The following is a 26,311-nucleotide window of genomic DNA, read 5'->3' as shown; positions in this document are numbered from 1 at the left end:
CAGATACCAGTAAATTCTTCAGAGCAGAATCCAGTAAGTACTTCTTTTGTCCGCAGCCACCTCTACTGCGGATGCTCAGCCACGCAGCCCCTGCTGTGGCAGGAAAGTACCAGATTTGATTGTTGATTGTGGGGAGTGGTGGCAGCAGGGGAGGAGCTATCCAAAAAAGCCTTTGTGTGGAGAGATTTACGGCTCTACTGTTCTACATCATCTCTGCCTCAGCTTACTTAGCACATTCTGTCCTTGGCCTGCTTCTGGATTCCTGACAGAGGAGAGCAGAACCATGACTGTATTTTGTCCTGTGGCTATTAAACTTCAAACTAGGGTGCCCTCCGAGCAGGATAATTTCTGAATATATTCTCAGTTATCATTTGTCCTTTCAGAGACTTTCTACAGCCTCGTCATTTTGGATCCCAGCCCGGGCAATCATCCTCTGAAAAGGTGTCACCAGCTGAGTGTCCCCTTCTTCTCCTGCCCTCTTACTCCTCTTTCCGCTTCCCTCGCCCTTCCCCTCTCTCCCCTGCTCTCCCTTTCCTCCTGCAGCCGGCAGCCTAAAAGCAGCCTAGCCATAACTGAAGTGTTTAGCTCTGTCTTCAGATCTGAGTGGGGGTACTCTGACCTGTGACAGTCTTTTTTCTGTGTCTTCTATAAAGTCTGTCAGAGTATTGAATATATAAATGAATAAAAGTACTTGAGACACCTTTTTTTCTCACGGTTATTATTCACGTAATACACAAAGGCATCTTCCTTGTAAGAGGTTCAAACACTCAATACAGAAATATGAAGAATGAAATATGCATTATATCACCCTGATCCCCACTCCTTCCAGCTTCTACCCTCTTCTGATGAAACTGTTCTTTCCAATTTGACACGCATCTTTTATATATATTATTTTTTTTTTCACTTAACTATATATCTTAGAATCTTTTTCATGTCACTATGTGCAAGGTTTCCATTATTGATATTCTGTAGGATGGGTGACGTATTTCCCCATGTCTTTGTTGGCCATTTTGCATTCCTTCTTTTTGACTTGTAGACTTGTTATGATCAAATCATTTGTAATTGGGAAGGGGCTGTCTTTTTTCCTACTGATTAATAGGAGTTATATTTTGGATGTTTTAGTGTGTATTATATATGTAGCATATATTTTCTTTCAGTTAGTCATGCTTTATTTTTAACTTCATTTATAGTGTCACTGTTACATCAGTACTTTGTCAAATTTGTCTGCCTTTATTAATTAATTAATTTTGAGAGAGAGAGAGAGAGCGTGAGCACACATTAGTGGGGGTGGGGGTGGGGTGTAGGGAGAGGGGCAGAGAGAGAGGGAGAGAGAGAATCCCAAGTAGGCTCTATGCCCAGTGTGGAGCCTGACATGGGGCTCAATGCCACGAACCTGAGATCATGTGTGACCTGAGCCAGAATCGAAAGTCAGCTACTTAACTGACTGAGCCACCCAGGTGCCCCAAATTTGTCTGCCTTAAAAAATTTTTTTTGTCTGCCTTTATATGTTCGTGTTTTTTGGAGGTTTTGTAATTTGTTTTGAAACACTCTTCCTCCCAGCTATTTTTAAAACACAATTTTCTGTGTTTTCTCCTAATGGTTTCATTTGTTTAAAAAAAGTCTTTCATTCTCAGGGCACCTGGCTGGCTCAGTCGGTAGAGCATGTAACTTTTGATCTTGGGGCTGTAAATTTGAGCCCCCATTACTTAAAAATAAAACCTTAAATTTTTTTCCTCGTTCTCATTTCTAATATTGTATAATTTCTTCATGTACTGCCAGATAGTGTAAGTCTGAAGATTTTATTATAGCTATATGTTTGAGATGCGTTGTCAGTTCCATGCTTATCTTGAAATAATATCTCCTTTTTAAGCTATATTCATTTTCTTGGCAGAAGGATTAAGGATTTTTGAAAATGTAAAGAGCTTCTTTATGAAGATATGCCAATAACTCTGTTTTAAATGTGGTGTTTAACCATACTTACTGTCTAGCACAGAAGCAGTAGACTGGTTATGCTCTCAGCAAGGAGGGACTGCAACAGAAAGTAATGTCAATTTTATTTAGATTCAGATGTTAACAAATAATAGTCATAAAAAACAAAAGCTGAGATTCATCAACATTGGGGATTTAAATTGATAAAGCTAGTAATAAGAAAGGGCAACCCTGGAATTTTTTTTTTTAATCCTGTCATTTCTTGTAGAGGAGGAAGAATTCTTTTTAAGCTGTGAGTAATTGAACCTGAAAATGAAAGAGGAGAGACTGTCTCAACTATAGTCTTAAAGTATTTCTTTGTATCATGCAACAGTCTGAGAATCTCCTGTTACCAAAAGTAAATACAACAGAGACAGAACAATATTCCTGATTAGGAGATCAGGTATAGGCTTGAAGTATATGGGCCTTTGCAGTAGTGACTAAGCTAAGAAATTACTGGGAAATAACATTGATAGACTTTCACCCATGGAGTTCTCAGCTGTGTTGCTGATTTTTTTCTAATGATAATTTAATGGCATGATTTTGGTGGAATTTTCCTAATAAGAATCCTGCTTTTAACAAAACAGGGACCAGGGGGTAGATGCTGCGTCGAAGGCTCAGAGATGTTAAGTATCTTCCTCTAGGTCTGTAGTCCCACAGAGCTGGGTCACACGGATCAGTGGGGGAAAGTTGGATTAGTTGTAGCTCTATACTTATAGAAATAAACCATAATGATATTTCTGTGGGAATAATTAGTAAGATTTTTCAACTAAAATAGGAGCAGGGACTCCCTTGCTCTTAACATTACACCTACAACCTCCGTCACAGATGATGTTGGCTGGGGCCACTGTAGGTGAGCGTCACATCAGGTGGGCAAGGGATTTGTTACTACGACGAAGGGCAGAGCTGCTAGGTAGTGATTGGGTACAGGCTGCCAGCTCACAGGTGGCCAGAGGGGGCACTGGGCGGCAGGGGGAGCGGGGTGATGCTGTGCATCAGGTCTGATCCATTCTTATCCAGGTCCCTGCTCATCAGTGGTCATTGTCTCAGGAGCTGGTCTTTTCACTAATCCCAACTATTTCTTCCAGCCAGTTTTCCTTCTATAATGATAGAAATCTTAGAGGTTTTCCCTTGCTATTTTTACTGGATTGTACTACAGAGCTATTTCTGGGCAGTGGCGGGGAAACCGACTAGATCCATCCCCTTATTCTCTCCCACCCCTGTCTTTTTTCCACATGGCTCCAACACTTCATCGTTTCTTCTTTTTTTTTTTTTTAAGATAGAGCCTTTTGCAAAGTGTTGTCCAGTCTTTTGAAATTCACATATGAACCTTATTAATAAAACAGAAATCTCATGCTTGCTGTAAATTCTGATGTGACCTCTTGGTGTAAAGCATTGCAATTAGCTTTCCTGTATTCTTGAGAATGACTGATCTACAGAAGGTGAATTCCATCTTTTGTGTATCCTCACCACTGAAGATTTGTCCAAGCCTCACTTTTTACTTTTTGTTGTTAACTTATTAAGAAGTTAGCATTTTTTTTTTCTAAGTATGAAATTTATAATACTGAATATGCTTTTACAAACTGCATCCTCTCCCTTTCCCCCACCTTAGTAGCTGTATGACCCTGGGCAAGTTGTTTGACCCCCGAGTGCCTCTGTTTCTTCTTTTGTAAATGGACATTATCTCACAGGATTGTTGTGAGGATAATATGCAGTGTATGTGTGTCGCATGTATGTTGCTGAGAACAATACCTGGCAAATAGTAAGTGCTCCCACATTGTTTGCTACTATTATAACCCTCCTTCAGTGAAATGGGTAAACTCAGGCTATTCTGTGGTGGGGCAGGGACTCTAATAAAACAAAGACAATTAGAAAGGGAGAGAAAGGAAGCCAAGGATACTTACTGAGCAGATACTTTAAACTTCTCTGCAGAAGTTGACATATACTTTTTTCATTTATGGTGTATTTAGAATAGAGTTAAAGATCATATGTGGATATTTCCCAAAGCATATTGGCAACTATTAATCTAGCAGGGTCTTTTCCCTTGGCATGATCGAATTTGCTGGTTCCCTGTAGCTGAAAATAACTAGTGTTCTTTTTGTTGTTGTTTGTCATTTTGAAGTTATAGTTCATACAGTTTCTATTCAGGGAGGTCTGCTTGTCTAATGTTTCAGACAAACATAGGAGAACTGAAGGTGCTTGGTCTGTTGCTTCTTTAGAACAGGGGTTCCCCTTTCTTCCCTCCCTCCCTTCCTTTTTAAATTTTATTTATTTATTTATTTATTTATTTATTTATTTATTTATTTATTTATTTATTTAAAGTAATCTCTACACCCAGTGTGAGGCTCGAACTCAGGACCAGCCAGGCACCCCAGGAGTTCTCAGTTCTTGACATTTTTTCATTCATGCTCAGAAGCAAAGATCTCATAAATTGGAGACCCCTTGTTTTTCTGCATTATTCGATTAGAGGTTCTATTGTTTGATGACATAGAAAAGAAGTGGGTTTTAGAATCAGATTAAAGATCCCACTTAGGTTGTGGAATATTAAGCTGGTTTCTTAATCTCCCCAAATCTTGTTTTTTATATCTTTAAAATGAAGAGGTATCATCCAGCTCAAAGAATTATGATTGAAGTGAAAATTTTTGTGAAATGTACATAAATACTTGGTGGTAGAATTCCCCCTGAAGGCTATGTGTCTAGCATATAAAGTTGAGCTTTCTAAATCACCTTCATAGCATGAATATCAGAGATGAGTTAAACAAGTTAGGCTGGGTGTTGTTTTTTATTCCAGGGGAATTCTGCCTGGGGTGTTAGAGAATGTGATGAGCTAGTTCGGCAGTGAAATGTAACATCCTATTGGTTTGCCTTGTTGCAAAAAAAGTTAGGAAATCAAAACTCTCTTTTTAAGGGACTTCGTATCAACAGCTTAAAATTAAAAGGAGAAAGATAACTTAGTTTTTTTTTTAGTAATAGTTGTATATATCCTATACAAAATAGTGCAGGAGGCTGGCTTTGCTAGTGTTTGTTTAAAAGGGGGAGTTGACTAGTTTTCAGCTTATAAGGGGGAGTGTCTAGTCAGTGTTTTTCTTTCTACATAGAAAGTTAACAGGACTCTGACACATCAGAGTTTGTACGGAAAGTTTAGGGAACTACTGGACACACTACTCTCAGAATGATGGGGCAGCTCATGAGGAATGATCAAGACTGGAACGCAAAGCTGGTGGGGCTGATGTGCTGTATGGGTTAGTAGTTTGACCTGTAATATCGCTTTCATGTTTTCAGTACTGAGAAAGGAAAGTTGCATTACCTGTGTTGGTTTGTGTGGAGGGAGTTAAGCAGACTGTGGGGCACCCTTCAGAAATCCGGACAGGTTACATAATAACTAATGAGCCTCCTTGGAGAGAACTTTCACCCTCTTGTTGTACATAGGAGATGTATTTAAATAATCCTAATATTTATTTTATGTGTGATACTAAGTGGATTTAATTTCCATTGGATTTTACTGAAAACCAGTCAGCGTAGGTTGTAACAGTAATAAGTGCTCTTTTTGCACATTTGTGTTTTCCAAATGCTGTTATTCTTTGCTTTCTGTGTCATTACATATTTTCAGCCAGGTTGTACTTAAGGTGATCATAGGTGTATATTTTTACTTGAAACTTAGTCTATACATGAAATAATTTTCCAATAGAGGAATGTTCTAAAACTTCATTCAGAAAAATAACTGGATAGTCTGTAAAACCAGTAACATCAGTTAAAATCTCAGGAATGGTTTTCCCTTTTTGTTGTCATAGCAATGTTGCCCTAAATATAAATCTCAATGTTAGACATCCCTTACTGAAATGAAATAAAGAACCATTATGAGACTTGTAATTGGAAAATTAGATAGTGTAATCTGGAATACTCCCTTTCGAAGTAACTCCCTTTTGAAATAATGCTTTTGGAAAGTGGCAAATCACTGTCTTCCCAGACTTAAATTATTCCCTGATCGTAAGTGCCTTTCCTGAAGGAAGCTGAGGCCCTTCAAGTCCATCCACATTACCACTTTCCTCCTTGTTGTAGCACTGTGGGAGGCTTCTAGTGTTGAAGAACCTGCCTTGGTATACTTGAATGGGAGACATCTAGGTTGATCATGGTTTAAAAGAAAAGGTTTAGGTGTTACTGTTAGAAAACTGTATCAGAATTTATGAATTGTGTGTGTTATTTAGTTAGCTTTACTCTTTGTACCTTACTCGTGTAATGTAGTTGTGGGTCATAATTCCTAGGTATATTACCTCAGCATTACCTGCCAAATATTTAGCTCGCATCTTACATTTTCAAGAGTGCTTTTGAGCCTCTAGCAGAAACCTCCACAACCAAACCTCAGTGATCAAAATAACCTTTTTAGAGTTGTATTATTTAAGTGAATCTCTCATCTGTACCGGGAGGTAAATTATTTGATTAAATCACCGTTCTTTATATCCCATGTGGGTAAGCAATTAATCAATAAGTGATTTTTTTTTAAGAACGTATGTTCTGTATCTTCATATTCCTTAAAATAGAGGACCACTTTTTATTAATTTAAAAAATAAGAAATTTATTAACCATTATATGCCAAGAGGAGAATTTATATATTACATAATTATGTACATAATTATATATTGTATATAACATTATATGTATAATTATATATAACATATACATATATTAAATTTAATGAGGCAGAGTAAACTTGTTAAGAGTTTGTATTATTACATGATAATCCAAAAAATTAATAAAATTTTGGAGGATAGTTACAGGAATGCCTTAATCTCATATTTTATAACATGATATGAAAGCTATCCTTGAATTATGAAGATTTTTAATTAATAATACATTTTAATGTCTTTTTTTGATGATTTAAGATTAGGGTCCTAGGTTGTTAATTGGATGGGAATAATGTGGTTATTGCCTAAGAAGTAATCTTTTTTTTATTCCCTTACTCTGTTTTCGTCTTGCTAGAGGCTTGGAAAAGCACTGCTGAAAAGGTGATAGGAGTACTAGACTTTGGTGCAGAGGTTTTATTGTTTGCACTTGCTTGTCCAAAGTTCACATGGCACAGAAATTTCTTTCACATGGTAGAGCCAGATTCTTCAGCACCCTGTCTGTGATTGAGATGTGTTCAGCACTTCCATTTGAAAGATGACTCTATCTTTGGGGTAGAGGAAAGGACTCTGGAGGGAATCACAACACATGGGTTTTAACACATGGCTGGCTTCTGTCTTGCTAATCTACTTCAAGTCCCATTTCACTGCCCTGAGCAGGGTTGGTCTTTCTCTCATTTGTGCTTGCTTACATGGTGAATGCTGCATCATTTGCTCAGTTGGCATGCTTATCACACTGCCTTCATGTCAGGTGCCCTCTCTAGATGATGAACTCCGGAGAGCAAGGGCCAGTGCACTTTCTGTCAGCATGGTTGTCCCATTACCACCGTGGCACTGGGCTTATCATATGGCCTGATAGATGTTGGAACAAATGAGTAAATGAGAGATGTATAGAATCTACATTTTATCAGTAAGTAGGACTAGTAGTTGCTTCTTATTCTTTGTTCTTACGTTGTGTACTAGTAATTTAGGTTCATTCTGAACTCTTTAGGCATGGCAAGCCTCAAGGATGTTTAAGATGCCATTATTTCTTTAAGAGATATAGTAGTATACCTACCTCTATAGAGTTCAGTTATCCTTTTTGAAGCATAATAAATTCAGATTTTGGGTAATTATTTGTTAAGTGCATAAAAGCACTATAACATCTTCTGTGGGGAAGACAAAGGTGAGTAAGGTACAGATGATACCCCAAAGGGGCCAACAGAGGAATTAATACATATTTTGTGGATGATAATGTTGGTTAACAATTATTTGATATCATTATTCTTGGGGAGAGTTGTGCCTAGAGATTTTACATTGGGAATTAGTGTTTTTGTTTTCTCTGGATAAATACCCAGAAGTCAAATAACTGGATCAACTACCCTATGGTCATTCTATTTTTAATTTTTTGAGGAGCATCCATACTGTTTCCTATAGTGGCTGTACCAATTTATATTCCCACCAATAGAGTACAAGGGTTCCCTTTCATCCACGTTCTCTCCAGCACTTGCTATTTCTTCACTTTTTGATAACAGCCATTTTAACAGGTGTGCTGTGATATCTCGTTGTGGTTTTGATTTACATTTCCCAGATAATTAGTGACATTGAACATCTTTTCATGAACTTTTGGCCATCTGTGAATTCTACCAAACATTCAAAGATTTGATAGCTATCCTCAAATTGTTTCAAAAATATCGAAGAGGAGAGGACATTTCCAAACTCATTTTACAAGGCTAGCATTACCTTGATATCAAAACCAGACAGGACACCACGAAAAAGAAAATTATAGGCCAATATCCCTGATGAACATAGATGCAAAAACCTTCAACAAAATATTAGCAAACCAAATTCAACAATAGATTAAAAGGGTCATACATCATAATCAAGTGGGATTTGTTCTGGGTGATTCGACATTCACAAATCAATCAAAATGATGCACCACATTAACAAAATGAAGGAAAAAATTATATTATCTCAATAGATGAAAAAAGACACTTGACAAATTTCAACATCCATTATGATAAAAACTCAAAGAAGTGGGTGTGAAGGGAACACAGCTTAACATAATAAAGGCCGTATATACCAAACCCACAGCAGTAAAAAGCTGTGTACTCTTGAACTTTTGTTTGTTGGGGGTTTTTTCATTACTGATTCAGCCTCCTTACTAGTACTTGATCTCTTCAGCTTTTCTATTTCTTCATGATTTGATCTTGGAAGATTGTATGTTTCTGGGAATTTATCCATCCTACATTTAATTTGTTGGGGTATAATTTGTTCATAGTAGTTTCTTCATGATCCTTTGTATTTCTTTGGTATCAGTTATAACTTCTCTTTCATTTCCAACTTTATTTATTTGAGCTCTCTTTTTTTTGGTGAGTCTAGGCAAAAGCTTGTCAATTTTATCTTTTCATATATCTTTTCAAAGAACCAGCTCTTGACTTCATTGATCTTATTTATTTATTTATTTTGTCTACATTTCATTTATAGATGGTCCCTAATTTATGGCGGTTCAAGTTAGATTTTTTGACTTACTCTAGTATGAAAGTGATTTCCATTCAGTAGGGAACTATACTTTGAATTTTGATCCTTTTTTTTGGCTCCTGAAATGTGGTATAATACTCTCTCATGATGGTGGGCAGTGTCAGCTGCAGCTCCCAGTCAGGCATGCAGTGACAGGTAAACAACTAATATAGTTACAGCCATTAAAACCATTATGTTTTTCATTTTCAGTATAGTATTCAATAAATTACATGAAGAATCAACACTTATTATAAAATAGGCTTTGTGTTAGACGATTTTGCCCAACTGTAGGCCAGTGTAAGTGTTCTGAGCATGTTTAAGGTAGGCTAGACTAAGCTGTGACGTTCTGTAGGTTTGCTGTAATATATTCATTATCAATCTATGATATTGATACTGGGACATAACCCTATTATAAGTTAAGGAAGTATTTCCCACTCTTTATTATTTCCTTCCTTTTACTAATTTTGGGCTTTCTTTGCTTTTATTTTCCAGTTCCTTTAGATGTAAAGTTGGATTGTTTATTTGAATTTTTCCTTGTTTCCTAGGGCAGACCTGTATTGCTGTGAACTTTCTGCTTAAAACTGCTTTTGCTGTATCCCATAGGTTTTGGAATGTTGTATTTACATTTTTATTTGTCCCAAGATATTTTTTAATTACCCCTTTGATTTTTTTGTTGACTTATTGTTTGTTCAGTAGCATGTTGTTTAATCTCCATGTATTTGTGATTTTTGTTCCTGTAATTAATTTCTAGTTTTATACCATCGTAGTCAGAGAAGATGCTTGATATGATTTTAATCTTCTTAAGTTTGTTGAGACTTGTTTTTTTGTCTAACATTTGATCTGTCCTGGAGAATGTTCCACGTGTACTTGAGAAGAATGTGTATTCTGCTGCTTTTGGATAGAATATTCTGTAATTGTATTAAGTCCATCTGGTCCAACGTATCATTTAAGGCCAATGTTTCCTTAATAATTTTCTGTGTGGGTGATCTATCCATTGATATAAATGGGTTGTTAAAGTCCCATACTATTATTGTATTGCTGTCAGTTTCTCCCTTTAGGTCTTGTTAATATTTGCTTCATATATTTAGAGTGCATAAGTGTTTACAAGTGTTAAATCCTCTTGTTGGATTGACCCTTTTATCATTATGTAATGTCCTTCTTTGTCTTTTACACAGTCTTTGACGTTTTAAAGTCTCGTTTGTCTGATATAAGTGTAGCCATAGCAGCTTTCTTTTCACTTCTCTTTGCATACAGTATGTTTTCTATCCCTTCACTTTCAGTCTGTGTGTCCTTAGATCTGAAGTGAGTCTCTTACATGCAATGTATAGATGTCTTGTTTTTTGAATCCATTGAGCCAATCTGTGTCTTTTGATTGAAGAATTTAGTCCATTTACATTTTAAGCAATTATTGGGGCACCTGGCTGGCTCACTTGGTAGAGCATGCAACTCTTGATCTTGTGGTTGTGAGTTCAAGCCCCATGTTAGGAGTAGAGAATACTTAAAAATAAAATCTTAAAAAAAATAAAGCAGTTATTGATAGGTATGTATTTAATGTCATTTTGTTAATTGTTTTCTGGTTATTTTTGTAGTTCCTCTCTGTTCCTTTCTTCTTCTTTTGCTTTCTTCCATTGTAATTTGATAACTTTTTTTAGTGTTAGGTTATGTTTCCTTTCTCATTATCTTTTATGTATCTACTATAAGTTTTTGCTTTGTGGTTACTATGAGATTCATCTGTCTCATTCTTTATATATAACAATCTATTTTAAGTTGATAATAATTTGAGTTTGAGCACGTTCTAAGAACTGTACCTTTTACTTTGCTTCCACCCTCATGTTTTTTGTTTTTGTTATCATATCTTACATATTTTTATTTTGTTTACCCCTTAACTTACTATTGTAGCTATAGTTAATTTTACTACTTTTGTCTTTTAACCTTCACACATTTACAAGTGGTTAATCCACTACGTTTATATTTGCTTTCCCAGTGCAGTTTTTACTTATGTAAACATAAGTTTTCTTGTTAATTAGTTAGTGCCTTTTCTTTTCAGCTTGAAGAAGTTTCTGTAACATTTCTTGGAAGGCCAGTTTAGTGGTGATGAATACCTTTAGCTTTTACTTGTCTGGAAAACTCTTTATCTCTCTTTCAATTCTGAATGATAAACTTGATGGGTAGAGTATTCTTGGTTGGAAGTTTTTTTCCTTTAAATATTTTGAATATATCATGCCACTTTCTTCTGGCCTTCAAAGTTTCTTCTTAAAAATCAACTTATTGTCTTATGGGGCTTCCTTGTATGTGGCAAGTGGTTTTTCTCTTGCTGCTTTTAAGATTCTCTCTTTTTCTTGAACTTTTGACATTTTAATTACAATGTCTCTTGGTGTGGGTCTCTTTGAGTTCTTCTTATATGGAACTTTCTGTGCTTCCTGGACCTGGATGTCTCCTTCCTTCCTTAGGTTAGGGAAATGTTCAGCCATTATTTCTTCAAAAAAGTTTTTTGCCCCTTTTTCTCATTCTTTTTCTTCTTCTGAGATTCTTATAATGTAAATGTTACTCTGCTTGATGTTGTTTTATGGGTCTCTTAAGCTATCTCCTCTTTTTAAAATTCTTTTTTTTTTCTTTTTGCTGCTGTGTTTGGGTGGGTTCCACTGCCCTGTCTTCTAGGATGATCTGTTCTTCTGCCTCATCTAGTTTGCTGTTGAACCACTCTGATCCATTTTTCAATTCAGTTATTATATTCTTCAGCTCTGTGACTTCTGTTTAGTACTTTCTTAATATTTTCTATCTTTGTTGAAATTCATCCATTCTTCTCTCAAGTTCTTTGAGTATCTTAATGACCATTACTTGAACTCTTTATTGATAAGTTACTTATCTCCATTTCATTAAGGTTTTTTCCTGGGTTCTTATCTTGTTCTTTTGCTTGGAACATATTCCTGTGTTCCCTCATTTTGCTTGTCTCTCTATGTTCATTTCTGTGTATCAGGCAAATCACCTACCTCTCTCTGTCTTGAAGGAGTGGTTTTGTGTAGGCAATGGACCTTATCATTCAACCTTGCCCTAGCTCTTTGTTGTCTCTCAAACTTTTGTGATTGTTTAAGCAGCCTGGTTTATCCTTGACATGTCCCAGTTGTTGAGATTGTGCCAAACCCTGACAGTGTTCCAAAGGAAGGGATCTCACTCGGCATTTATTTTCTGGCTGATTGGAAGCCAGACCCTCAGGCAGCACCTTTTAAAGTATGCAAATATATACAGTCCTATGGGACCATAGTCATAACCTCTCCTGGGCCTGCAGACCAAGTGATTTAGAAATGTCTTCTTGGAAACAGTTGAAAAAATCAGGGCTCCAGATGAGTGTATAAGCTCTTTCTGGGAAGTACCTGTAAGCTGTAGTGAGGCTGAGGGAGAGTACAAAGGTGGTGTCCTCTGGCCTATGTTTTCTAAGAGCTCCTCCGTGGTTTTTAGATGGATGGTATACCTGAAGCCTACCCCTCTGGCTAATGCTCCAAGATGAATAAATAGACCTTTTTTACAGGAACACGGGGGGTGTATCTGTCTAATGTTTGTGCTGTGCCCTGGGAGCGGTAGCTTGCCAAGAACTATCTCTTCTATTGTTTCAGTTCCATGGAGTCCAGCAACACAGTCCACCCTGGCCACCAGAGACAAGGGCTTCAAGTGTCACCCTTGTGTGGACTGCGTGTGCCCACTGGCTTTAGTAGAGTCCACACGGAGCCTAGGACTGGGGCAAACCCACCACCTTCGTAGTTCTTGGAGGCAACCCAGGGCAGCCCAGGGCTTGGGGGCAGTACAAGGCTGCCTACTGGCTGAAGTGGGACTGTGGGAGAAGGGGGTGGTGGTGCCCTTGCACGTCCAGTAGAAGGTTTAAGATTAGCTAATGAATCTCCTTCTCATGTGGTCTAGGTGCTTTTTAAACTGCTGCTTTTGTGCTGGGTCCCTGAGTGAGTGAGTCTGTGTGTGAGCCCTTTAAGAGTGGACATTCTCTTTCCCACACAGCCCTTTGGGTCTCTTGGAAGTAAGTGCTGTTGTTTTTCGAAGTCTGATGTTTCGGGGGCCCATCTCTCTGGTGCAGGTCCAAGGGTTGTGATACCTGATGTGGGGCACAAATACCTTGCTCCTCAGGTAGATGCTCCACATTTGTGAGATCCCTTCCTGTTGTGGGTCACTGCACCTGGGGTAAGGTTTTTGGTGAGACCATGTCTCTGCCTCTCCTACCTGTCTCACTGTGGGTTTTTGTTATTGTTGTTGTTGTTGTTCTTTGTTGTGGAGGAGATGTTCAGCTAGTTTTCAGGTCTTTATCAGAGGGAATTCATTCACATGTGGCTGTAGATTTGGTGTGTCTATAGAAGGTGAGTTTAGGGTATTGCTATGCAGCTATCTGAATCCAATCTCCTTAACAGTGTCCATAAATACTTTTAATAAATAGAACAAACATTTTCAAAGGAACTTCATTTCCATTAGAATAGTTTAAGGGCACTCAGGGATGAAGAAGGAGGGGGAGTGAGACATAGCCTACCCCTAGGGAATGGATGGAAAATTTCAAACTGTGGTAGGGAAGGAAGAAGACCACCAAGGAAGAAGAAATCACTATCCTAGAAGCAGAAAGGAGGAATAAGGGAAACAAGAAGGTAGGGAATTGCTGCCTAGAACCAGGGAGGAGGAAGGTAGTATAAGTTTTGAATGTCAGTTCTAGATGTTGGAAGGTTATGGTTTTCTTTTGAAATAATGACGTGATGAACCACAACATTCTAGTACTCTTTCTCCTTAAATCATAAGAAGCCTTCCCTCATTCTTCTGTGTACCATGTCTGTGGTAACCAGGGCAGTATCAGCTCTCTGTAGTGAGGATCTAGTTGGGATGTTTCTTTTTTACCAGACAATTCAAAACTGGGAGTCTAGAAAAGCAGCAGCATGGTTAGTCATTAAACCAGAGTTTACTTCAGCCAAAGGACCTGAATGTAAGTCCTGCCTTTTATCACAGCTATTAAATGTTTTGCTAAATAGTTGTGGACAAGTGTTTTAACCCCTCTAAGTCTTGGTTTCTTCTTCCAAAAGAGGAGAATGACACTACCTACCTTCCCTCTTTTAGTTGGAAGACCAGATGGGATGTAATACGTGGTCAGGTGCTTAGGGATGTTCAGTGCAAGGGCTCACCTGAAGCTAGTAAGGTTTTTTGTCAGACAACATCCTAGTAATGGTAGTTGTGATGGAGTTTATGCAACAGAATGCGCAGAGGGGTTTGTTTAACGGAGTAACATTGGTAAATACAACACCAGGAAGAGACCAGTTTGACAGATGGCTCTCTAACTTTCTTACAGATAGCTGTAAGTTGCCAAAGTGTAACAGGAAAATCCAAATATACTAAACAATGTTTTTTTGAATACCTTACTTTTGTTTATATGCATAATCACAATTAAAGTCTCCTCTTTGTAGATTTTACCAACTTTGTTTTATATCTTTTTTCCCCTTCCAGATGAACGGGACAAAGTTCAAAAGAAAACGTTTACAAAATGGATAAATCAGCATCTCATGAAGGTCAGTTAATATTATTTTCACATCTTGGAATTGTTTAGCATACTTTTAATTATTGTGCAGGAATTGATCATATAGCTCTGAAGCATAGCTTTTCAGTATCAAATTGAAAGTTTAAATTCTAGAGCATTTGACATGCATTTTAGTTATCTAAAATTATCTGGTGTGTGGCCTGTGGGGGGTGATGAAGGTGAGAAGATAAGTACACAGTGATTACAGTGCATTCTGTGACATTAGTTAAAACCTATTATTATTGGACTCTGAAAAAAATCTCAGCAGTTTAAGAAGTATGTAAATATTTATGTATTAGGGCATGGAAAAACTTCAATTCTCAGTAAGATTTTTTCTTTCTCAAGATTCAAACCAAGTTCTGGCATCAGATATATGTGGATGGCAGAGGGTTACATGAGAATAAGGATGGATTATAGAGACAGAAGTCTAGAGTTCTTTAACTTCTTGTACTTGGTATGACTCAGATATTGGTGCTTATGTGTACATTTCTCTGTGTAGTAAATAGTCGTGGTTCTGAAATTAATATTTATTTGTGTGCTCTGGAACACTTTGAAGATCTGATATAAGCTCTCCAGAAAAATAAACATGCACATAAAATTTGCATACAATTTCATGGAGTTATTGGATCCCACCGAAACCCTTCTATAAGTCTCAGCTAAAGCACCTGTATGACTTCACAATGAACTATTAATCACTTTCCCCCCCTCTATATGGATAGTCCTAAAGATGGAAACAGGTAACGTTTTAAGTCTGCTGTTTGGGACTTAGAAAGAATTTTCTCAGAAATAAACATTATTTTAAGTGTGGTTATATTCTTAAGCTACTCACAAATCCTATTTAAAGCATCATGTAGCAAAGTAGTACCAATAGTAATAGCATCTAATAGCCTTCTATAAAAGTGATTCTCATTTCAAGGGGCATATCAAAATCACCAAGGGATGTTTTAGTCCCCCTTCTCTCACTACCCATTGACAAAATCCTTTTCCCAAATTCTAGTATATCAGACAGGCCATGTCACCTACTCTCCAACTGAGAATCATTTCTGTAGGGAGTTTCTGGTACTGCTGGGAGCTGAATCCTTTGGTGTGTTGGCAAGAGATAAAAGGTTGAGACACTCTGCTTTATGATGATTTTGTGAAGAAATATATTGTGAATACTAATGAAGGATTCCAGCAGTTTACCTGCTCTCTTCCAAGCTTTTGTTTCATCATGCACATTTTGTGAGTGGGACTCTTCTACAGGACAGGGCAGAGATGGGCTGATGTGAGGGTTGTGTTATGGAACTTTGGAGCTGAAGCCTCTGACAGGAGTTCCCCATTTCTGAGGTGAATCCAAGGGAAGCAAAGTTTTTGATGAAGAGGTTCCCCTTTAGTGGCTGATGCCCTAGCAATCTTTGTAGCTGTGTGGCTCTCTTGGGGTGGGCATTTTGGTGGGCGCAGAGGGTTGCCCCATGTCTTCTGGAGCATAACTGCTATGGTTCGCGGTTGGTAATCAGATTACAGCTGTTGGCAGTGGGCACCAGAGAGAAGTAGAAACACAAATGAGGATGACCCGCATAGGGACTACAGCGCTGGCTATTTATTGGGGGTGTACTGTGTGCCAGGCATGTTGGACTGGGCCATTCATCTTACAAGTAGTTCATAAATTGAATGGTTGAGTAAGTGGGTAGTGAGAGAGACTTCTTTTGCTAAAAATTTCAAAACACTGTTACAGCTGCTTGAGGACAAAGTCTATATTATTTATTCTAGGGCCCATCACAGTGCTTGGCAAGAGTATTCTCACGGTGTGTAATATACATTGCATACATTAAATCATTTAATTCTTCTAGCAACTACCCAAGGTGGTTTAATTTAGTGATTTTATGCAGATAGCCTTCAGAGTCAGACAGCAAGCATTCAAAGCCTGATTTACCTGGACTGTGTGACTACTTTTTTTTTTTTTTGATAAAATGACGAATCTCAAGATTTAAGGTTTATCTGCTGCAACACAGTAAGAAATGGGAAAATATGTTATTTTATGCACAACAGCCATTAGATAGATACCAGCCCAACTGATTAGGTTTGTAATCAAATTGGCTTATTTGTTTCCTGAAGTATGTTACAGTGTCAGAATTTACAGTTAACTCTTTATTAAATGAGGAGTCACTGTAGGGAGTGGGAGGAAGCTAGACAGTACAGTCTTGGCTAACTCCCATGGTCAGTTGCTTACATTCTTGTTCTGTTTTGCTCTAGTATCAGCTCAAAGTAGTCTTCCCTTATAATCTTAAAAATTGTGCCCTGAAATTTCTGGCACAAAACTCAAATATGTGAGAACACAGTTTTTTAATCTTTCATTCTTTTATGTCTAGAAGTTATAGCTTTATCCTCAAGTGAAGAAAAATAAATATCCTAAAACATTTAGAGGCACCAGGCTGTTAAGTTTTGTGTTGTTATTAGTTAACCAGAGAAAGGGCAGCCTTCATGTCATCTTTTCCATGTTTCACTCAAGTGATGGTAAAAGGAATGTTGCACTATGTAGTCAGGCTCTTTTGTCTCACTAAAAAAAAATGCTGGACACCTTTGCTCTAGGTGGCCATTTGGTCCTAATCCCATTAGTGGGAAATATGAGTATGTGAATTTTAAGTAAAAAATTTTAATATTATAAAGTAATATTTCTTTCTGTATTGATTTTCTTATATTCTTCACTTGAAATATTGAACATTTTTGAGGGAGAATTAGGGAAAGGGGAGAAGCAGGTCCCATGTCTTTTTTGCCTTACCATATTCCTTTTCAATGAATGAGAGGTATGGTATTTTAAGAGTTTTTAATAAAATGGGATCATAGGAAAGGATGGCCATGACAAATGAGTCAATAAAATGAAAATGGGTAAGGAGAGAAAAAAATGGGAATGAAATCATTTAGATAATTGGATAATCCTATGTGTCTTCTTTATGTTTCATCAGTTTTAACTGTAGTCACAAGTAGTCCTTAAACCATGGGGAAGGGGAGGTATATAGGGGAGTTCTAGGAGAAGAGAGAGAAGAAGAGGTGAGGGAGGAAGTTAGAGGGGGCAAAGAGGGGAGAAATGGCTGTCTTGTGCACTAAGGGTGCTCTCACACAGCCCTGGAGTTGTGCCTTGGGGTCTAGGGCCTGGAGACTTTGCCCTTGGTTCAGCTGCTGGGGAGTGCTGACCCCAGCTAGGGATGTGTTCCCCACCTTCTGGAATAATTGTTACGAATTTGCCCTTTCTAAATTATTGTTTTATTTATTTTAATTTAATATTATATAATTATTTTACCCTGTTCTCTCCAGCACACTTTTGTCTCCAGGGGGAACTGTTCTTGGTAGTTCTGCTGCTTTGGGCAGTGAGGCAATTGAGAGGTTAGTTCCAGAACAGATTTGACTTTGCTGAATTTTTTCTTTTCATTTTTTAAATTAAATATTTTGCTAAGTTACGGCAAATTATCTTTGAAAGAAGAATGGTTCCTTCAAAGTTGTTAGTCTGTGGCATGTGAGCCAAAGATGTAACAAGAGGTCAGACAGGGGGTTGTGTCCAGGCTTTACAGTTTATTATTTGTGTGACCTTAACCTTCTTAGGCTCTCATCTGTAAAATGGTGGCAGTGATAGGTTAGTGTGAGTATATAAAGGAGTTAATCCATTTAAGCATAAAATATGTTAATTGGCACAATGTGTAAGTTGCCTCTGGAACTTCTCCTCCCTCGTCCAAATCCCTTTTCTTACCACAAGTACTTTCCCTTTTATTTATTTTTTTAAAAAAGATTTTATTTATTTGAGAAGGAGAGAGAGAGAGATAGCAAGAGGAGCACGAGCAGAGGGGAAAGGGAGAAGCAGGTTTCCTGCAAGTAGGGAGCTCGACGCAGGCCTCCATCCCATGACCCTGAGATCCTGACCTGAGCCCAAGGCAGACAACCGACTGAGCCACCCAGGGGCCCCAGTACTTTCCCTTTTAGTAGAAAAAGCTGGGATTTAGGTTCAGAATCTGTTGAGGTAATAGATTGACCTGTTGCCTTCTTGCTGTAGAGTCCTACTGGGACACTGAAGAACAATTATTTATTTGAGGTAATCCTGTTAGCCATACCCTCCTCTCCTCTCTATACACCGCTCCCCAGTCATTTATGGATTGACCTTGGGGCCCAAGGTTTTTTTTATTCCTCTGTTTTCCTCTTCTCCCACACACTCTCCTTGCAGAAAGGGAATCAACGAAGGCCTACCATACTTCTGAAAGATTGGCCATTTTTACTCCTCAGTTGTAATTTCACTTAGATTCACAGCTGGAGGACATCTTCCACATCCTCCGATTTGCTGCCTTCCTTTACCGGAAGGGAGAACTTTACTGGTGGAACTGCAGTACAAGGCCTGAGATGAGAATATGAATTAGAATGGGGGGCTGTGTCCAGTGTTTGGTTTCCTTGTGCACTGTGACGGGTTGCAGATCTGCCAGTGGGTTCCCCTTGGCTATGAGGTTGTGTTTACTTTTCTCTACCTGTAGTTTTAACTGCTCACCAATTATTCCCTGTGATTTAGGAAGTTTTGGTTTATGCAGCTGCAAAATAGCATAGACCAGTGCTTAGGGAATGATTTTGGCATGATCAATTTTTAAAAGTTTATATGACTGAGAAAAGTAAACATTGGAGTTTTTAAATGACTGCTTAAGTTACTATTACATCCATATGTATAAACATTTTTTTCTTACAATATTTGGGTAGAATTTTTGGGGGGGAGAAAAACTGTATTAAAAAAATAATATAGCCGGGCGCCTGGGTGGCTCAGTCGGTTAAGCGACTGCCTTCGGCTCAGGTCATGATCCCGGGGTCCTGGGATCGAGCCCCACATCGGGCTCCCTGCTCTGCGGGGAGCTTGCTTCTCCCTCTCCCACTCCCCCTGCTTGTGTTCCCTCTCTCACTGTGTCTCTCTCTGTCAAATAAATAAAATCTTAAAAAAAAAATAATATAGCCTTATTTTATATTCACCAGAGCTATAATTACATTCATTTAAAATAAGCAGATTGCTTAATTAAAATTTATATTTGCGGGTGAACAGATGCCTTTGACATTTTTCTAAATGTATTTAAATATTAGTGTTCTCATATTTCAGTTGTAGGACTAAGCCTGTCCTTAACCTGATTGTTCTGGCAAGAGTGTTTTCCTTTGGATGCATCATTCTTCAGAAAACTTTTAATAATAAAGTCCAATTGACACATTCAGGTCTGTTCCCTCTGCAGGTCTCTTCACACATTGAGTAGACTGGATTGTTTACCTTGCAAATTGGATATTTAGGTAAACTATTGGTGTTGGTAACATTTATGTATTATTCTTTAGCATAATACATTTTTAATTATATAAAATTGTATACAATTTTAATTATAGTATTAAAAACTATGAACTGGTTGTTATCAAAATTGTTCGTGACTTCAGTTAGGTAAATTTTACCCAGAGAATTGTTTTAAGACATAAAATTGGTGACAGTCTTTTATTATTTACAGTATATATTTTTTTATGTCCCTTCTACCTATGGAACTTTATAAGCTAGAGCGTCTTATATCATTATTTAGTTTTTGTTGTTACTGATCACATGCAATTCTGTCTTGCTATTTATAAATCAACAAGACGGTAGTATAAGAAATGGCACCTAAGATTTAAGTACCTATGATTTAGCTTTTCCCTTACTCTGGGGAAAACAAGAAAGAAGGAAGCCCTTTGTTTTCTGAAGTACTTCAACAGTTACCAAAGATTAAAAAATTCTCTTTTAATTGTTTACTTAGACCCAGAATTAGAACTTGAACCATGACTGAGAGGCTGTATTTAAGAGGACTAATTTAAGGGGATGAACAATTTTTTGGGAGAACATTAGAGTCTGAAGAAGTCCATTTAATGGGCTTTCCTTGCCTTGGGTCCATTTAACTGGCAGATTATAATGGAAATAAATTCTTCTGTACCAGTTTGCTATACTGTAAATTTATCCCTTAACATTATATAATAGGATATTTGGTCTGAATTTTAATTTACTGATACATAAATGGATTTGGAGAGGAAGGGGCCCTGGATTCAATATTGCACCCCACACCCTGTGTGGCGGTTACCTGCTTGGTTGCCACATGGGAGACACCCAGCTGACTGTTCCATCTTGTCTTTGGAAAGCTTCCTTTATTCATAGCATAGATATCCTTTGCCCACATTTTAAAGTCAACAATGTCATGGCTCCACTGAATCAATCACACTGTTCTTTATTTTCTGATTTGGTGGATGGAAGGAAATGTATATCCCCAAGCTGAGAACAGAGTGATAACTTTTAGAGAGTAGAGAAAAAGCTCTAATCCGCTCTGTGTTCTTGACCATTGCATACTTCTTGAGTGGTTTTACATCTGTGGGCACAGATGACTTCATAAAGGGCTAATGAAAAATTCATCTTCTGAGAGTATAAGGCAGTGTTTTGGTTCTTAAAATCTGCAAATAATATATGTATTTTAAAGACCTTTGGCTTATATGAGTGGTTCTTAAAGTTTAGCTGCATCAGACTCACTTAGAGGACTTGTTAAAAAAGATTATGGGCCTTACCCCAAGAGCTTCTGATTCACTAGATTGGGGATGAAGCCTGAAAATTTCCATTTCTAACAAGTTCCAGGAATTTGTGTTTCTAATAAAATCCTGAAGTTGCTAAGCTGAGGTTACATTTTGAGAACCCCTGTCGTAGGTAAATGGATAAATATTACAGTTAACCTTCAGTTTCATTTGATATAACCAAAAAATATTTTAATATGGTTTAGAAAATAGTAGCTATTTTTATTGAGCCTATATGCTAGATACTTTACAGTGTTAATACCAATATTAATAACAGCTGCTAATAGTACTTGAGAGGTAACCATGTGCCAGGATCTGTCACTCACATGTCTTAGTTTATTTTTTTAAATTTATTTTTAATTTTAAAAAATTTTTAAAGATTTTATTTATTCATTTGAGAGAGAGAGCCAGTGAGCGCACAAGCAGGGGGCATTTTCAGAAGGAGAGGGAGCAGCAGGCTCCCTGCTGAGCAGGGAGCCCACTGTAGGGCTTGATCCCAGGCCCCAGGATCGTGACCTGAGTTGAAGGCAGATGCTTAACCGACTGAGCTACCCAGGTGCCCCACATGTCTTAGTTTATTTAATTCTCACAACTACTCTTATGGACTGGTCTTATTTTATCCCAGAGTTACAGATGATAAAATTGATGGACAGAAAGGTTCTGTAATTTCCCAAGGTCATACACCTAGTAATTTTTAGGACTGTGTGGAAAATAAGGCTAAGAGAGATTATGTAATTTTCCATAGATTGGAAAAGGAGTCTAAGGAGGAAGTGAAAAATGCATCCCAATCTGCCTCAGTACAGATCTTTTGCTGCGTTGATTACACTGAATTCTTAAGGATGATTTTAGAGTGGAGTGATTAAAGCTGAAGGAGAAACTGAGCTTGACATTTGGACATTGGTCTGATTTCTCTACAAATACGACTTGACATTTAAGTTATTTCTGTTGTGGTATAAGAGATAACAATTTATGTAGTAGAGGAAGGGTTGAAAGCTTTTTGGGGAAATGTCTGGTTTAAAGGCCCACTGTGTAGAATTTAGAAGCAAATCAGGATTTAAAAATGTGAAGAAATAGTTGGTTTCAAGATAGTAAAAGAGGTACATGGAAGAGTATGAAAATGGCTCTATGTAGATGAACAGTAGCTTGGGATTGAGAAATTCTGAATGTCTTCTCATCATGAAGAATAATGATATCTTGGTGATAAATTCCTCATCAAGAAAAAAAAGTCCATAATAACACTGTTTACTTTCAACAGTGCTTTATTGAACTTTAGTATAATCAGGGCTGTATTTGAAATACAGTTTAGGAGCTACTCTGTTTTCATGCAGCTTTTTTTTTTTTAAAGTAAGCTCTATACTCAACGTGAGGCTTGAACTGAGGACCCTGAAATCAAGAGTCACATGCTCTACCAATGGAGCCAGCCAGGCGCCCCCATGCAGCTATTTTGTTGGAGATACTAAGTACATATATGTAAAACCATTAAACATTTAAACCGTTAAGGTTAAGCAGGACAGCCTAGGGTAAAGTACCAAGGATGGCAAACAATAGGGTTTTAAGAGATGAGATTTGGGATGCTTGGGGGGCTCTGAGTAGTCAGGGACTATGCCAGGGTAGGGAAGTTGACTTATGCTGGGTGCAGAGGAGGGGATGGTGTGGCGGGGAGGGGCACAGTGAGTCTGATGTACTGGATTGCTAGCATTTGCTGGAAGGAGATCAGGTTGGGTAGAAAATGGATAGAAGATGAAGCCAGGTAACAAACAGATGGGATTGGTTAGCCAACGAGTTTTTAAAAGTTTTTGAGGACAAGAGTGACATAAGATAACTGGCATTTTAGGAATAGTCTTACATTTTATACACAGGTGTTAAGGAACGAAATATTGTGGATACCAGGACAGGATCCAGTATATGTTTAGGTATTGAATTTAGTTATCATGTCTCTTTAATCTGCCCTGGGAACAGTTTTACAATCATTTTACAGACTTTGACGACATTAACATTTCTAAGAATACAGATCAGGGGTTTATTTGGATAGAATGGAAGATGAATTAATAGCAAAATACCTTGTGAACTTAAAGTTATTTTATGACAAGAAGACAAACTTTTTTTCCTCCCATGAGAGTCATTTAAGCAATTACACGTGATTTTAGTGTTTGTTGAGAATATAGTGAACTACATTTTCAAATTAAGAACACCAAAATTTTAGTCAGTAATTTAACCAGGTGATTTTAATTTTAATTCCCATCTTGTGATCAATTGTAATTTTTCTTCTTTTTGATTTCTTTATTCATTATTATCATTAGTCCATCACTACTGCTACCTTTTATTGAATACTAACCATGTGCCAGAAACTGGGCTGGATACATAACATACATGATCTGATTTAACTCTTGTTTTTACCAGTGAGGAAACGGAGTCTGAGGGAGGCTAAGTTATCTGCCCAGCATGACGTAGCTAGAATGTGTCAGGACTGAGCTTTTTAGTCCTGGCTCCTTCTGGCTTTACAGAAAAACGATGTCATACCACCACATCATGCCACAAGAGAAAGACACAGAATTAAAGAATGATCAAGAAAAAATGAAGACAGAGGAGTAGGGCAAAAAAACAGTATGTCCAGTTACATTGCCACTTTTCTCTTAGCCATTTCCCCACATACTTTAAGTCTTTGCTGTTATGGCTTGGCCTCTTTATATGACTGTAAACTTTTATTTGCATTCTTCTCTAATCAATATATTTTACAAGAATTTAGAAATATAGATAAAAGTATACAAAGAAGCCAAGCAGCATTCCTGAGGGTAGTTGTTTTAGCTAGAGGAAGGGCATTGACTAAGGCATTTTGAAGAAGAAAAAAATTACACTTGGATCAGTGGTGCTGACATTTTAAACCATATTGTATAGGCCTTGCTTGACATCAGAAGAAGTATATGCATCTGTAGTAGGTAGATTAAAGCAGAAGACTTGGTTTGTTATTTGATACTAGACTCTAAGCTGCATGAGGACAGAGCTGTGTCTGTCTGATTAAACAGTGCATCCCCGGAACCTAGCATAGTGTCTGATACACGACTATTTGCCTCAGACCATACCAAGGAATTTGTTGCTTAATGAATGATGTAAAACCAAATGAACCCCCCCACCCCTGGTTTATAATATAGATCTACAACTACTATGGTGGGGGAAGTGAAAGGATTGCTTTGGGAGGAATGAGATAAAAGTTACCCAGAGGAAAAATAAATTCATAATGACTTCTTTCCTTTTAGCTTCCTTTTAAAGCTAAAAAGATCCATTTCATTATAGGTCATGATTAGCAGGGCCAGACTTTCCATGTTCTGGTCCCTTTTCGTGTTATTTCCTCTGTGTAATTCAGTTTTTCTACTTGTGGCTAGGTAGGAAGTTTACCCATATTCATAGGTGAGATTAATTTATCTAAAATTACTAATTAGCTTTGCTCTACTTATCTACTATTTTCATTAGTTAAGAATACTGGCTGGAGCTAGATACCTTGGGAATTCTCTAATATATTAATAAAATTAGTAGATTCTCTGGTCTTATTTTATGTAGGGGAGGGAAAAAACCCTTTTCCTTTTATCCTTCTAGGCTCTTAGTTGGACTCTATAACAGAAAACAGATTAACAAGAGGAAATAAAAGTTTTGGGAAACAGAAGCCTTCATAAGGAAATGAAGACCAGAAGAAATGGTTAAACCTGAGTGTTTTTATATGAGATTTGATGAAGAGTGGAAAGTCATAGAAAAATGTCATAGGACAAAAGGGTATGAGCTAAGGATAATAAGCTGAAGGGAAGCTTAGCAAGGCTTATTTGTTCAGTTTTTTTCAGTGTCCCTTTGTCTTTAGAGATAAGGATGCTCTTTTCTTCCATGTACAGGGAGGGCACCTCTCACGTGAAGGTCTTATGACCTTCTCTCCTTTGGGGAGAAGGAGGTATGGGGAGTCAGAGAATCCTTCCAGCACTTGTTGTTTTTCAAATCCCTTCAGGTTAAAATATTCAGTATACCAAGGTGCTGTATTTTGGGGTTGTGTGTCCTGAACCCATCACGCAGATGTAGTTCGATTTCTCTGTAGGTCTCAGATATTCCTTTCCACAGAATCAAATAGAAAACCCTGTTTCCAGGCCCTAGTCAGGGTTTGCTGTAACTGCAAATCTGAGGAAGAATTCAGAAACTAGCTTTAAAAAGGGGCTGACAGGGCAAGACAAGTAGCAAAGGAGATAGAAGCCAGTAATCAAGGAGGGATGAGAATTGGAGAGAATTTGATAAAGTGGTCAGGGTGTCAGAGGTAGCAGTGGGTCAAGTTGGACTTGCCTAGGGGTTTGGAAACTGTTCCATACACTAGAGTCATTTGATCTTAATGTAATATAGAAGAAATTTCTGTTTTGTGAAAAAAGATAAGAGGGGTGACTTCAGAGGGAAATTGTTAGAGCTGGGACAGCTGTTGCATACTTTTAAAAATGCTGCAGTAAATTAAATGTCTGATGGCACTGAACTGTTATTTTTGGTGCTAATCTGACACTGATGTTTGCTTCAGGAATTTCGTATCAAAACTGTTCAGGTACTCTTCTTTGTCATTTAATAAAACTCTCGTGGAATTACACTACTGGTTTTCAGATAAAATTTAGGGAGACCATGGCATTCATTTTAAGATCAGTTTTTTTTTTTTTTTTTAAGATTTTATTTATTTATTTGAGAGAGAGAGAGAATGAGAAAGAGAGCACATGAGAGGGGGGAGGGTATGAGGGAGAAGCAGACTCCCCGCTGAGCAGGGATCCCGATGCGGGACTCGATCCCGGGACTCCAGGATCATGACCTGAGCGGAAGGCAGTCGCTTAACCAACTGAGCCACCCAGGCGCCCTTAAGATCAGTTTTTGATACTGTATCTGTACAGAGTCCTTAACATCTTAATGGGAACTTTTATAAGTCATTTTTGGAGGCCTGCATTTCCCTGTAGAGCTGAAATATGTTGTAATGCGGTCTTGTTCTCAGGCTAGCCCACTAGATCTTATCTTATGCATATCCTATTTTATAGATGTTAAGAGCTCAAGTGAGACAGAATACATTAGAGGAGAAAGAGTTTAGTTTAATAGGTTTAAGATTAAACCTCACTCT

At 37.7% G+C, this 26,311-nt stretch overlaps 1 protein-coding gene across 9 annotated transcripts in view; it reads left to right on the top strand.

The window, feature by feature from the left end:
• Positions 1-26,311, top strand: part of DST (dystonin) — a 364,879-nt gene that overhangs the window by 92,053 nt on the left and 246,515 nt on the right. For all 9 annotated transcript variants that reach the window (XM_064597729.1, XM_064597726.1, XM_064597725.1 and 6 more), the window contains one exon: positions 14,568-14,629. In XM_064597729.1, the coding sequence (XP_064453799.1) occupies positions 14,568-14,629 (62 nt within the window). The remainder of the gene's footprint in view (positions 1-14,567; positions 14,630-26,311) is intronic.

This window comes from Mirounga angustirostris, unplaced genomic scaffold (genome assembly GCF_029215605.1).
Source record: "Mirounga angustirostris isolate CCGP_5_RB_7025 unplaced genomic scaffold, mMirAng1.0.hap1 SCAF_8, whole genome shotgun sequence".
In the NCBI taxonomy this organism is placed as follows: domain Eukaryota; kingdom Metazoa; phylum Chordata; class Mammalia; order Carnivora; family Phocidae; genus Mirounga; species Mirounga angustirostris.
The sequence above is the reverse complement of the archived record's forward strand: the minus strand, read 5'-3'. Positions and strand labels throughout refer to the sequence as shown.